General features: G+C 35.9%; 1 protein-coding gene across 1 annotated transcript in view; it reads left to right on the top strand.

Moving 5' to 3' along the window:
- BIRC6 (baculoviral IAP repeat containing 6) overlaps positions 1 to 14,543 on the top strand; it is a 192,058-nt gene that overhangs the window by 38,840 nt on the left and 138,675 nt on the right. Inside the window, 4 exon segments of the mRNA XM_050894500.1 lie at positions 649 to 798; positions 5,536 to 5,761; positions 10,145 to 10,305; positions 13,201 to 13,332. Of these exon segments, the coding sequence (XP_050750457.1) occupies positions 649 to 798; positions 5,536 to 5,761; positions 10,145 to 10,305; positions 13,201 to 13,332 (669 nt within the window).

Genomic DNA, 14,543 nt, shown 5'->3' with positions numbered 1-14,543 from the left:
TGTAAATGACAGAATTCATCTATGTATATCTGTAGTGGTGAATAATGGGCAACTTCCATGAATGATTTCAAGCTTCCATCAAAACATTGTGTCCATTGAAAATTTTGGACTTGCTCTTTTGACTGTTGACGTGATTAGTGTTGTAATTCCAGGTTTGTTGAAATAATGTGAAGAGCCGCTCAGTTAGGAGAGTTCAGTGGGGAAGTGATTTTTCAATTCTCAAATATTGAACTTTAAAAGGAAATTTATGCAGCCTGTACAAATGAGGTAGTGTAGGCCTTCAGTTGACATGATGGAATATTTTCTGTTTAAAAGCATAATTTGGATTATGGAAAGCATCATAATGGTTATGATTTTGGGTTTCTATTGAGGTTTCCTTAGTTAATTACCTTGTAACCCCCTCCCCCTATTTTTTTTTCCTTTGATGCCATTCACAACTGCAGTTCTTGTAGTTCTGTTTTGCATTTACCCTGAAAAAATTTGTAGTAGTAAAGCAAAATGAGTATTCCTGTATAATCTACTGGTTTCAGGTCCTGCATAATTACTGTCATAATTGTGTAGCACTTCAACTGCAAGCCTGTCTTGTGAGTTGAGTTTAGCTGTATGCTTGTCTAAACTTTCTTCTTTTGTTGTCTGTGATGATTTTAGGTGGAGAACTTCATTTCCTTCAGATTGGAGGGACCTGCGACGACATAGACGAAGCTGATATACTTGTAGATGGATCCCTTTCCAAAAGTGTAGAACAATCATCAGAAGGCACCAAGCCCTTATCTAACCCTTCTAGTCCAGGCATTACAGGTAAATTGCACATGTTTAAATGTATCATAAGTAAAAATGCTTTTGTAATTTTTTTGAAGTTGCGTATTAAGATGATTTTGAGTTATTTAATAGCATGCTGCTTTATACTTTTTTGCTGCCTGAAGTTGGAGTTCTGTAGTTGCTGTATGTCTATCACTGGTTATGTACAAGCATAACACTTTAGCAGTTCCTGATTTAAAAAAACCCAGCTTTTGTATAACTGATTGTTTTGCCAGTGTCTACATGTTATTTTAAGTGTGGCAGGCAGGGAAAAACAGGTAATTGTGCAGGCACTGAACTTCCCTCATAGTTTAAATAGGCTTGAGCTCTTTATTTGGAATTAAAATCATATGTTCATTATGTAAAATTGCCTTAAAGTTTCATGCAGAAGCTGTACAGCTCTACTTAATAAAACTGTAGAAAACATGTATTCAACAGGTATTGTTGCTCACAGTGAGGTTGATGCTCTCTATACTTCAAGCAGCACAATTGCTGTTGATAAATTAAGCTTATGATGTGAACTCTTGGATTTTTGTTTTTAGCAGTTGGGTTGAGCTATGCTCAAATTCTGCTGTCATTTACCTACTAGTTCCCTTCCTGGAAAGGCTGTCTACCCTTGGACAGCAAGAAATAATTGTTTCTAATTGTCCAAATTCTATTTTTACCCTAAACATCATATTTGGGTCTTGTCTTTACTGCAGTTCTCATATACCAGTCCTGCCACCAGTCTGCTGCCTTTTGTAGTATCGTGGCCCACTTAGGTAAAATAAGGAGTTGGCTGAGAAGGTTGTTCCTTTTGTAGTCAGGTAGAAGGGGAGAAATGTGAGGGTCTCCTCCTGCTTGTAAGGGAGAACAGTGAGTATGCAGGTTATGGGAGATCCTGTGTGGGCCTCTCGATCTTTTCTCAGCCCTCATCCAAAATGCTTTAGTATAGATAACTTGCTACTAGAACTTAACAACAAATCTAATTTTGCTGGTTAAGCCTGAGGAATATTTGAGTCATGCTGAGGTTTTTAAAGTGTGTGTGTGTGTGTGTGTGTATATATATATATATATATATATAGTCTTGCTTTGAGTTTTAAAGGGAATTGTTTATGAGAGCGCTGTAAAACTGTTATGGTTTTCATTTTGTTTTAACCTGCAATTGTTGAAGATAGAGACACAAAGCATAATTATTTTAGTTGGGTTGGAGTTTGGAGGTTTTGGTCATGTCTGTTGGGATAGAAATAGGGATATACTGGGAATAGATGACCTAGAATATGAAATACAAGAATAAATAATATATAGCATGAAGATAAAGCAATGATACAATGGAAATAAATCATTCATGGAGCTATGACTATTTCAGAGAAGCGATGTTAATTTTGTGTGTGCATGTGCGTGGTGGGGAGTGTCTTTGCATGCAGCTGCAGAGGACAAAAAAAGCTGGGAGAGGACTGAGTGGCAGTACAGGGACCGTTTTGGATCATGGCTTCTTTGTTGTCAACAGGCTACTTGCTGTCATTCTCCTCAAACCCCTGCTTGCTGCCAGCCCTGTAACACTCATAAGTTGTGTTGTGTTTGTATGACCCCTGATTTTACTCCACAAGAGGCAATGAAAAGAGGGAAGGAAAAGATGCTTTTTGTCATAAGATTATCTGTAAGCAGCAGTACAGCAGTTGCTGTCAGTCTTCTCTGCTTTGAGGACTGAATTTCTCCCTCTCCTCCTCTTTTTCACCAAAGGAGCCATTCCTGAAGTTTGAAAACTGCTAGGTAATAAACCATTGTACATATGTGAGGGAAAGAAGTCTGGCTTTCTTCTGTACCTTTCTTCTTTTGCTAATGGCAAATAAAGCAATAAAGAGAATATGAGTATCCAGGACATAGACGTGCTTCAATAGATGCATTCCCTGTACAATAGCTTATCAACAGATTTAAGTGACTTGCAATCAAATGGTAACTTTGACTGACCTGATTAATTAAATTGATGATCATGACTGTTTAAATTCTGCCAATACTGTAATAGGCAAAATTTTTTTGTTGTTTGTTTTCTTGTTCTCCTCCCTATCCAGCCTTCAGTATAGGCTTGAATATGGCTTATTGGAACAAGAAAGGGATTTACTTATGTAGAGACTTCAAAGTAGCTGTATCTTTAGATTGTCCACAAGCTGCAGGTCCTCCTTTAAGTAGTCATATAATTTAGTGTAGTATTGCTTGATCGTGGTCTGTAATGGTTTCCAGAGAGTTGTTGGATACACAGTAATGATGAGATAAATTGAGTACTGTTTTTTTGTGGCATCAAACTGAGCCACTAAAAGCTGTGAGAGAAGCTTAATAGTCATAGGAAGCCAGCACTGAAATGAGGGGACTGGAGTGAAGAGTTGAAACCAAATGGTGGTTGCAGAGCTCAGTCTGAACTAACCAGGTTAAGGATACTAAAGTCAATCATACTGGATTCTTAGCGTATAATGTGCAAATGATTGCTAGGACTGTGCAAACATTTTCTAAGTAATGAAGCTGTCAGCATGCGTATGGATTATGATCAGACATTGCCCCCAACATTTATAACATCAGTGTTGCTTCTATTTTGATCCAAGTACTAAACAGCAGAAAAAACGTTTTCTTCCACTATTGTCTTAGTGTGTTTTTCAGAGACATAGCTCAACAGAAAGCTTTCTATTTGGGGAAATGAACTCCTAGGCAGACCTTACTGAGCATAAAGTCTTGATCTATACATCTTGTTCACAGCTGATGGCAGGCAGCAGCAGGGTGTTTTTATGAAATCACTTTGGTGTTCTCTGTAGCTAAAAGATGCTGTAGTCAGGATAGAAAGCACAGCAACAAGCACAAGCTTTTGTCCATATATTTTTAATATATATTGTGGGTTTTGTTCGTGTGTTTATTTTTCTCTGTTGTTGGCATTCTGGAATGTATTCCTTAAATTTTATTTTCTAGCCTGCATGTACAACTTGGATACATTTTAAGTTGTATTGTTTTAGAAGGAAATATGTTAACCTTACTGAGTTGTAAATCTTAGATTAGGTTAAAATTATTATTTCCTTTTTAAGGAGCGGAGGATTTTTTGTGGTGAAGTGATCTAAAATATTTTTTTTAGAAGAAAATTGAAAAAGAATATTAGTTTTCCTGACCAGTTTAAAACTCTTTTTCAAGTTTGCTATTAGAACTTCAGCTTGTCATAACTCACTATTACAATATAACAAAAATCATGTAATTTTGCAAAAGAAGCCGAGTATACTTGACAGCACTGGAAAGTTAAGCCCTTCCTTTTTCAAATTTTAGGGGTTGATACCACATTACATGTGGTTGCTCTGAATACTCTGAATTTGTAATTGTTTCTGTTGGAGAGGGTGGGAGAAAGAAGCAGAAAAAATCCAGTCTACTCAAAGATAGAACTGTTGCACAGTTTGAGCTATGATCTCACTTCTCATTGCAGTGTCATCTAGCCAATGAGGTTCACATTTGGCAGTAAAAAAAGGAAGGTGTTTGCTGTATTATTGAAACTGGAGTTCTAAAGCATTTCTAATTTCTAATCTCTCCAGCATTTTCCTGCCTCCTAGGTTGAAAAGTAGAAAACATAGTTGTTGCAATGAGAGTGAATTTTTTGCCTGACACTGGGTATCTCATCTTGAGCTTCTCCGCTTTTTGGAAAGAATTGCATGTGCCTTTCTACTCTCAAGCTGGAGGATGTAATCTTGTTATTATGGTTTCAACCTGGCTTGCTTTGCAAGATAGTCTCTAGGTTCAGACTTCACTGGGGAGGATGGTGTTTGTGTTGGTGTATTTAATTTTTTTTTTTCTTCTTTTCCCCCTGGGGTGGTGACGGTAGTAGTCAGGTAGCAAACTTTCTCCTTCTGAAAATCATCATTTCTTTACAAGTAAAAGATTTTCTCCAAAATGCATTTTTAAGAGAAAATGCTCGAAACGTAAGAAAATTGACATTGTGCATATCTTATTTTCCCTCAAGTTTTCAATTTTTTTTTTGTCTGAGGAAACCTGGTTATTTTCAGAGTTCCTTTAGGTGTTTGTCTCCCTGGGATATTTTAATTTTCAGTACTTCTTCAATTAGTATCCTTGTTTCCTCAGGACAAGACTTGAATATGAAGACAAGACAAAATACTTGTCTAGGCCCAGTGTCTTTTAAGTGCATTACATAAAGCATGTTTGTTTTTAACTTACCCCTCTTTTAAGCTAAATTGGGAGCCTTCCAAGACATTCTAGTAATCCACCGTAAAACAAGTCTATATTCATAAGCAGGTGCCGAAGTAATGTTTTAAACAGTGATAAAAATGTTACGATTGCATAGTAATTCCATATGTCTGTTTTCATGAAATATAAAACTTTCATGGTTTTTTTTTTATCTGAGTCAATAGAGGTATTAAAAAAATGTTTTAAGCAGCTTTACATCATCAGAGTATAGCTGGCTCATTACTTTTTCTTGATGCTTCTGGTTGAATCCCAGATAGCATGCTCAGAGCTCTCAGTGCTTAGAAAATTTATTCCAAATGAGCTGCCTTCAAAGGATACTGGCTTTAAGGCTAGGGTTGTCTGGTTGCTTGTGTTTGGTTTTTTTGTTGTTGTCTTTTTTTTTTTTTTTTTTTTTTTTTTTTTTTTTTTTAGAAACTTCATATAACGTAGTTACTTTTACCTCTAGCAGTTTGGATATATTTCAAACTGCTTATAGGGTGTTCTGGAAAAAATATCTATGTAGTAATTAATGTATGTTCTGTAATTATTCAGGAGTTGATCTTTTGGTGGACCAGCCATTTTCCCTTGAAACACTGACATCCCTGGTGGAACTGACCCGTTTTGAGACCTTGACGCCACGGTTTTCAGCCACTGTCCCTCCCTGTTGGGTAGAAGTTCAGCAAGAGCAGCAGCAAAGGCGGCATCCTCAGCATTTGCACCAGCAGCACCATGGGGATGCAGCTCAGCATACTCGCACTTGGAAGCTACAGACGGACAGGTAGGTAGGGTAACGGTGCAGAAAAAATTGTGTGTATTTATTGCTTAACTAGTTCATATAGCTGGTATAATCACAAATTTCATGCAATTTAATTGTTTCTAAGTAGTTGCAAGTTTAAGAATGTGTACTTTCAAAGATAATCCCTATTTGGTAGTCTGCATTATAGGTCTTTGTGAGATTGCCACAGTTGTTTTAGTGGACCTTGAAACAAATTGAAAAGTCAAGTTTTGAATTTGTGTATTTTTGTTTGCCAAATGTTGCCATTTCATTATATAATTAGACAAGCACATTTGCCAGATATTCTTGATTGTTTCTATAAAAGTCTGATTCACCCTTCTTATGCGTACACACATTCTTAGTACATTTTTTAATCGGAAAACTCAAGCTGCAGGTGCCAGTATGACTAATTAGTTATCCTAAATGAAATTGTATCATAATTTCTTTTAAAATAAGAAGATAGAATCTGGATTTGTGTCTGTTCATGTCAAGTTAAATCTTTATATGCGAGACATTTACTTAAGCCAGTATAGAGCCCTAGTTGTGCTAAAATTTAGGCAATATTTTCATTGAAATGAACTGCACCGACATGGTATGTGTAGTACTTCTTAGTTTTTTACATGTGGCATGAGAACTTGGAATTCCTCTGGGATCCTAAAGACTAGAACAGCAGTGTTGCAGTCTACTTGAAGGTTGATTAAAACCTACCTGAAGTAGCTTTGCATAGTTTTTCTGAAAAATGCTTGGAGAAACAAAATATAGATCTAAGTTGTGTTGTGTGTTTTATTAAGGGACGTGCGTAATAAGGCACTACAAGATTTTTTTGGGTCAGGCTGTCACACATTTGTCCCACTGGTGTATAAGTTTGGATAGTAATATAGAATCTAAACGCCCATACAGTGGAAACGGTGAAATAGCCAAAGGATGCTAGGGGAGCTAGAGATCATGTGTGGCGGGGAAAAAAGCTTGTCATATAAATAAGTGAAAGCTAGCATGTGATAATGAAGCATTCCAGGTGGGAAGACAGTTCTGGAAGGTAATAGTTGCAGGCATTTCCAGGGCTGACACCTAACACGAGCTGAACTTGCTTTAATTAAATGTTCATAAGGTATGGTTAAAAACTTGCAGTGCATTATAGGCTTTAAAACCTTTATTTATCTTGTGGTTTTGCTTTGTGTAAGTAAAATATTTTGTATGTAACAAGTGGAAAGGAGGTGGTTCCTTGCAAAATAACTTCCAGTTAAAACTATTGATTATCCAGTGTGTTCAGCAACAGTTGAAAAGTAAAAAGCTACCAATATGAAGATACAAGGAAGCAAACAGTGAATGTAATAGCTGTTACTTGGAAGGTGATAGGTGGAACATTAGCTTATGAATATTGTTTCATTAGAGGAAAAGAATTATGCCTGCTGCAAAGTAAAACGGGAACTTAAAGAGGTAAAGTTAAAAGTTTTGGTTTAGTACTGGAAATCTTTGACAGCTGCTAAATGACTCATGATGAAAATGATTGTATTACAGTCCTTTTGTTCATAGGGTAGAATATACAATCTTAAGATTGAGAGCAACGTTAGCTCTGGAAGAAACTTTTTGATTTCTGGATTATTTTGTTGGTCCTTAGTATGAGGTTCCTTTTATCTCCTCTTTGAGTGTCTCTTACTGATTCCTATCAAAATGTAGGATTACAGGGTTAGATGGATGAGTGATGCAATTTGATATGGTAATTCTTTTGTTTCTCAAATAGATAGCAGGAGATAATCCTGTAAATATATTTTAGGGAATGGCATTATATTACACTCATGCTCTTTGAATACTACTTTGTTATTTTAAAAAGGCTGTGTAACAAAGAAAACAGAAAAAGCAGAGTGGTTTACCATATGAATTATCTAAATATCAGTATTTCCCCTTCGATGGTAATTTAACTGAAATGTTCAATTAGGTTAATCCTTTTTTTAAAAAGTACATGAATTCAGAGTGTGCTTTGATAAAACAGTGACATCTGAGTTTCCTGGCTTTTTCTCAAATTTATATAGGAAATATGTATTCATCTTATGCAGACATATTTGAAAATATGTGAAAGAAGGAAGAGCTAGGTACCGATGTGCTTTCCAGTGTTTAATCTCTGGAAATGGGTCTGCAGCTCAAAGTTCAGTTGTGGTGGAAGTTCAAACATTGATGAGATGTTCTAGAAAAGGAATGAAGAAGTGTATTGGAAAAATACTTTGTAGTTGTGAGAATGATGGTATATTTGCATTTAGAACAGTCTTGATTGTGTATGCTTCTTTAAAAAGATACTGTAGATTTAGAAGGGTTTCAAAGGTGAGAAAATTTGCTAAAAGAACTTGCATTAGATTATCAGAGAAAAGTGATATTTAGGATGGATATGCTAAAATATTGAGAAAATAATAAGGAAGTAAATTGATTTTTTTGCCTCTCTGAAACTTTACACATGAATAAAGAGGATGCACTTAAACAGAGCTATGAGAAATTTAAAAAGTGTTTAAAAGGGAGTTTTTCACTCATCACAGAATTAGATTTTGAAGTTCATTGCCACAGGTATAAGAAGGTCTCTTCACTGTTGGATTAATGTGAGACCTTCATGGAGGATCATTATTCCATACATGCCTATTGAGAGATACTTAAAACTTCCTTTGGGACATCTGCTGCTGAATTCTGTCAAAAATAGATTTCTGGAGTAGACAACAGTTGTAATTCGGTACGGCAGTATGTGTTGTATGCAACATATGGACTACAAAAGACTACTGCAGACAAATTGGTTTATTATTCATTTCTGATTTTGTACTAGATCTTTAACTTAAACTGGATGAGCAGAATATTACTTAGTCTTTCAGAAGACTTGGTCCTTTGAATGTCTCATTCAGTCCATGCTTTGCATGACACCTACAGGAATACTCAGACATAAAAAAAAATCCCCAAACCTCTCCCTGTTTTGCACTGGCCTACGTATTCTCCAAGCCAGAGGACAGGCATGAGTGATTCTAAGTTTTTAGTATTATATTTGCTAACAGAGTTTTTTTTTTCCCCTGGAGTTGTAGGATAAATTTTCATTATTTTATTTACCTGAGTTATTTGTACAGTTAGCTGAAAATTCTTCACTGTTGCTTCTTAAATCATAACCACAAGCTCTCTTCTGCCCATCTTTTGCTTCTGTCCATCTTTCCTCCCAAAATCACTGCTTTTCTATGTTGCTTGTTCTGGAAAGCTGGCGTGCCTTTTCATCGTGTGTACCTGGAATCCATTATAAGTGTATTATACTTGCCTGAGGAAGATATGGCCTTCAGGGATATTACAGTAAAAAATGCAAAGAATTAAATATCTTTGTACCAATCCTTAATCTATTGTAAAATGGTTTTCTGCACAATACTCGGTGTAGCATATTATTTGATTTAAAATACCTTTTTGTAATTTAGATATTAGAAAAACATCTAATATTTATAGCAGCATACTCAGTCTCTTAGTGTTCTCAGTTACACAAATAATCACAGGCTATCAAAGTTACTACATTTTAAAAAATTATTTACTGATAAATTGAGAAGATCAGGAAGTGCAGTTATTTTAAAAATGTATACAAATGTGACAATTGACACATGATTAGTTTTATTTGAATTGCTCTTTGGTTTGAACTATTTTTTGCAAACCTTAGTGTGTCAAACTAAGGGATCATTGAGGGGTGCTTATCTCAAGTTTACACTTTCAGTGTAAAACAAAGTTGGCTTCAAAAGGAAAATATGACTCATTAAAAGAAAGCTGCACCCATTTTGCACAGCGCAGGCTTCTGAGTGTGCACCTGGTAAGAAGCACTTCTCATCCTGTATAAATTATCAAATGTATTTTAAAAAGTAATTTGAAACTAGTATTTCGAGTCTTCTGGATGTGGCTGTTCTACCACTGGAAAGTGACGTTGTTTAACACTTACCAATGGAAGAAGCCAACTTAAGAGATTGCAAGGTAGTTACTGTCGTGCTTTCATAGACTTCACTGATTAGTAGATCCTTTTCTAGTGATTCCCCACCCCACCCCCCCCCATTCCTTTTTTCCTAGAAATGAGTAACTGGTATTTATAGTAATATGGAAACAGTACTGTAATGAAGGTAATATGGAATGTTTTCACTGCTACTTTTATCCGAACGTTGATTCACCCTCTCTTATCAATTGGCTTTTAATGTGTTCTTCACAAAATGAATGTGGTTAACTGCAGCTTGAAAGACTTTTACTTCAGAAATTCATGTGGATGTCAACTAATGCAAAATGAGTTTTTCTTCTTGTTAAAGAAAGTGTGCATAGATGGAGAATGCACTGGGTAATGCTGCCTGCTTGATCTGAATTTTCTCTTAACGCTGGGTCATTGTCGTCTTTTTTTCCTGACAGCAACAGCTGGGATGAGCATGTCTTTGAACTGGTTCTACCAAAAGCCTGTATGGTTGGACACGTGGACTTCAAATTTGTTTTGAATTCAAACATCACAAACATTCCCCAGATTCAAGTGACTTTACTGAAAAATAAAGCTCCAGGCTTAGGGAAAGTCAATGGTAAGAAAGAACTTAAGATATCTTTCAGAGTATTATTTATTTTCTCAAACTCATTATTCTCTGTGATGCAAATCAGAAGAATTGCTTGAAATTGTGTAAATAGTTTGGTTTTACTTATTTCCATTTTATTCTATTTCTCAGCATTGTGGTCTGTTTTCACTTACCATGTTTGAATAAATTGGGGAAACAAACTGGGTAAACAGTTTCAAAATCCTGAATTTTATATGAATAAAAGTGCATAACTCAAAAAGGTAGAACTGAATTATTATTCTGTACTGCTTGAATCCTACAGTCATTAAAAAAAATATGCTGTCAATTGTAAATCATCCTAGAGATTGACTGATGAAATAAATGGTGCTCTTTTAAGTTCTTGATATATTTTTAAAAAAATATAATAAATTATTCCAAGTCACAGAAGGAAATTTGACAGTGCCTCTTGGATGCATAAGAGAAAATAGCAAGGCTTTTTTTGATGGCAGTAGATAAAACCTGGCTTCCTTGGGAATTCTCTCATCGTCTGGCTCGTTAACTAAGCTACGTGAAAGCTGCAGTATGATTTCACCTTTTGTTCCTTGCAGCTTTGACAGGGTAGACCAAAGTTATGAATGCTCTTGCCTTGGGAAGACTCCTAGCTGGACCCTGCATCTTACTAGCTCTCAGGGAACCTGTGAAGGGGGTAGCATAAATTGAAAAGCCACTTCTTTGATGTGGAAGAGTTTGTGCCTCCATTGGGATTTTCCTGTGGTGAGAGTGTTCATTGCATGTCCTGCTGCCCTGTCTGCTAGGGTTGGAAGGTATTACATGCAGCACTTCTTTTTATTGAGTCATTAATTGGTTATCTTTATCTGGCCACCTCTTTTTGAAAAGCTTCTAGGAACTTGCTATTTCAGAGAAATCTTGCTGTCGGATATTATTAAATTGGCTGCTGGATATAAAACGTGTTGGGGAGAACAGCAAGCATGATTATAAAAGTTTGGTTTTTTTTTTTTCCTTTTCTATTTTTTTAAATGCTAAGTAAGAGCACCCCACTTAAACAAGGGTAACAGAGCTGTAAATTTTAAAAAGGAATACAGGCATACCAAAGATCATGGACATGCTTTCATACAACTTCTCACTCTGTAGCATCCCCCAGTGTTTAACAAGAAAAAAGGTATGCTGGAGATTCTCCTTAAAGAAATCCTATAAACTGGTGGTTATCCAAGAACAAAATATTCTATCATAGTAATATTCTTGGAGAAAAGCGTATTCTTTTAGGATACAAGATGGTTTAAGAGTCGTAACAGAAGTGCTAGCTGTGACTGCAGGACAGCAGTCAACAGGTGTTCTTGCAGGTTCTGCCTTTGTTTAATGCTTGAAGTAAAACTTCAGTTTTAACATGTAGCAGAATTTTGTTCTATTGAAGCAAAAAATAGGACAGATAGTCCACATTGCTCTTCTGAACAGAGCCTGCTTTGTTTTCAGCATGAATTTTAGAATTCAGTCCATTTGCAGATCTGGATGTCAGAATTAATCTGAAAATCTTCACCTGCGAAACAAAACAGTAGGAAAAAAGCTAAACTTTTTTCCTTAATGTTTCAGTTTTAAATATTTCTGGACAAACAGTTCCATGAGTTGGTAATTCTTTGAAGACATTCGATTTGGCTGTGAAATAGATTGTCACAGCTTTCTGTGGATGCTTTACAGTACAGCATACTGATCATGAGACATGACAGAGCTCTTCCAGAAAGTGACATTTCACTTCCTTTCATGCAATGTAGTGGAATTTGCTTTTTTTTGTTATGGATAGGGTGGAGAAAGCATGGAGTGGAGGGCCAGGGTATATACAGGCAATCTAGAAGGGGCTGGGGGATGTGAGAGCACCTGCGAGGCAACCTTGGCAAGGTCTTTTTTTCTTTTTGATTCAGTAGGGTTAGGGAGCCTCAACTAACCAACATCCTCTCGAGTGTTATTGCATTGCCGTTTTTTCCTACCCTTTTTCAATTTCTTCGGTTTTGGAAAAGGACCTTAATGACATTTGCCTTTTTTGTATGCATTACTGAATGAAGTAATAGGGCACTAATGATTTCATTATAAGGGAAGACAAACCTAGATAATTTATATCTGTGCTGGATATTAACCAAAATGTTCCAATCCCAGGGAGAAGTAATATTCAGGATTGTTTGGTGGCTCTTGAAAATGTATAAAATCTTCAGACTGAAATTCAGTTAACTCCCCCCCGACCCTTCCCTTCCCTCCTTCCATAGGGGGAGAAAGGAACTGAAATTTTAAGATAATGAGACCTAAGGAAGACGTGTAGGGGAGAGTTTATTCAGTCATTTTTTTGTATGACAGGAACCCTGGAACCGGTTAAATATGTAGTGTGTAATAACGGGAAGGCCAGAGGCATAATTCTTCCGGTTTGGAACTAATGTTTTTGATCTGGCAGTTAATTCACTGTATATGCTTCTTGTTCATTTGCTTGCATGTCCTCTTCATCTATGATTCATGAGAACCATTTAATTGAAAAAAGAGCTGTACTTAAGTATTATCAAAGTAATGTCTGAAGTTCACCAGGAGCAATCCAGTTATTTTCAGTTTAAATTATCAAACTTTCAATACTGGAATCTAATTACTTAGGAGTAATCTGCAGTTGATTATTAGGAGAAAATAATTTGGGCAGTGTTAAAGCAAAGCAGGCTGTTTACAGGTCATTCAAAGAAATATTTTTTTAACTATTTGCTGCAACTTCATTTGCAATTCTAATATGAAAAACATGCCTTTGTATATTTGTGGTTCTTATATTAGAAATAGTGTTTTGGGCAGAAAGCTGATAAATTTACTATGAAAACTACTGCTTCTGTTTTCTGTGAGCCTTAAGCAATGTTTATGAAATCTTGCTAATATTTTTATTTCCAGAAGCAGCAGTAGATAGGCAGATCACATTTCCTTTATCTCCAGCTCATAATATTGAAGTGGAGAGAAATGGAAAACCGGGACTGGTTGAATTCAATGAAGAAATGCAGTATATGGATGTAGAGGAACCACAATGTAAGTTTTATTTATCTTGTTATATTTTGTTTAAAATATAAGCTTGCTTTTTTCTTTTTTTAATGATACACTGGAATTTCTCTGCAAAAATTTCTCAGCCATTTAAAATAGACTAATTTCTCAGCCCTCTTCAATGTTGCCTCTCTCACTGGTCTATTTACTGTATGAGTTGAAAGTTTAACACAAACACACCAAAAAAACCCCCAAAATACTGGAGAGTTTTGGTGCTTAAAAGAAGATTAGTATTTATTTGAATTTAGAAATAAAGTAGATTGATATGGCACCTCTCTAACTTAAACTCTTACCCTGTTTCAGCAGTATTTTACTTGGTTTCCTTATCTAGTTTTAATAGAATTTTTCTTTGTGTACGTGGCTTTTGTAGAGATTGCTGCTGTAAATCAAGAAAAATAATAAACAGCTAGTAAAGAATTCATAACTAGTCATGTTGACTTTCAGCCACATCAGACTTGCTGTGCCTGTTTTTGTAACCTTTTTTGTTAACCAGTACTCTTCCACAAAATCTGTTAGAGAGACTCTGAAAGGCAATCAGATTGGATCTGAGTGAGGAGAGCTACAGACTAAAAATTGGTAGTTGGAATGAATCAGTTCCAGGCCTATGATTCTTTTTCTTGGTCCTTCCAACAGTCTTACTTTACACCTTCTTTTCTTTCATGTGGTCAGGCTTATCTAGAGCATGACTTTAAAGGTCCCTTCCAACCCAAACTGTTCTATGATTCTGTGACTCCAAGAAAGGTGTTGCAGAGGATGAGGGGAGGGATCAAAGGGTGATAAAAGAAAAAGTGCTGGAAGGAGGTGTTTCATGCTGAGAGAGAAGCAGCAGATGAGTGAATGATAATTTCAATAATTTCAATATACCACAGGAGAAACAAATTAGGTTTGGTGTGGGGTTTTGTTGGTATGGGTTTTTTTGTTTGTTTTTGTTGTTGGTTTTTTTTTTTTTAAACAGTTCTGTCCTGCTTCAGAAAAGACCTAGTGAGAGTTGTGGATCAAAATATACTGGTTCATCATTTTATCGTGTATTTTGTACCACTGATGAGCCAGTCAACGTACATATTATCCATATAATATAACTGAAAATGCTTTGAACACTGTCATTTACCTTTATTGATTTCACTGGAAAATGGCTAAAAGTGAACCTCAAGTGATTGTTAGTTTTTCGATGTAGAGTTTATACGTATTGGGTGATCAGA

Source organism: Gymnogyps californianus, chromosome 3, assembly GCF_018139145.2.
Source record: "Gymnogyps californianus isolate 813 chromosome 3, ASM1813914v2, whole genome shotgun sequence".
Taxonomy (NCBI): Eukaryota; Metazoa; Chordata; class Aves; order Accipitriformes; family Cathartidae; genus Gymnogyps; species Gymnogyps californianus.
Note: the sequence above shows the minus strand (reverse complement) of the source record. Positions and strands in the feature narration are given on the sequence as shown.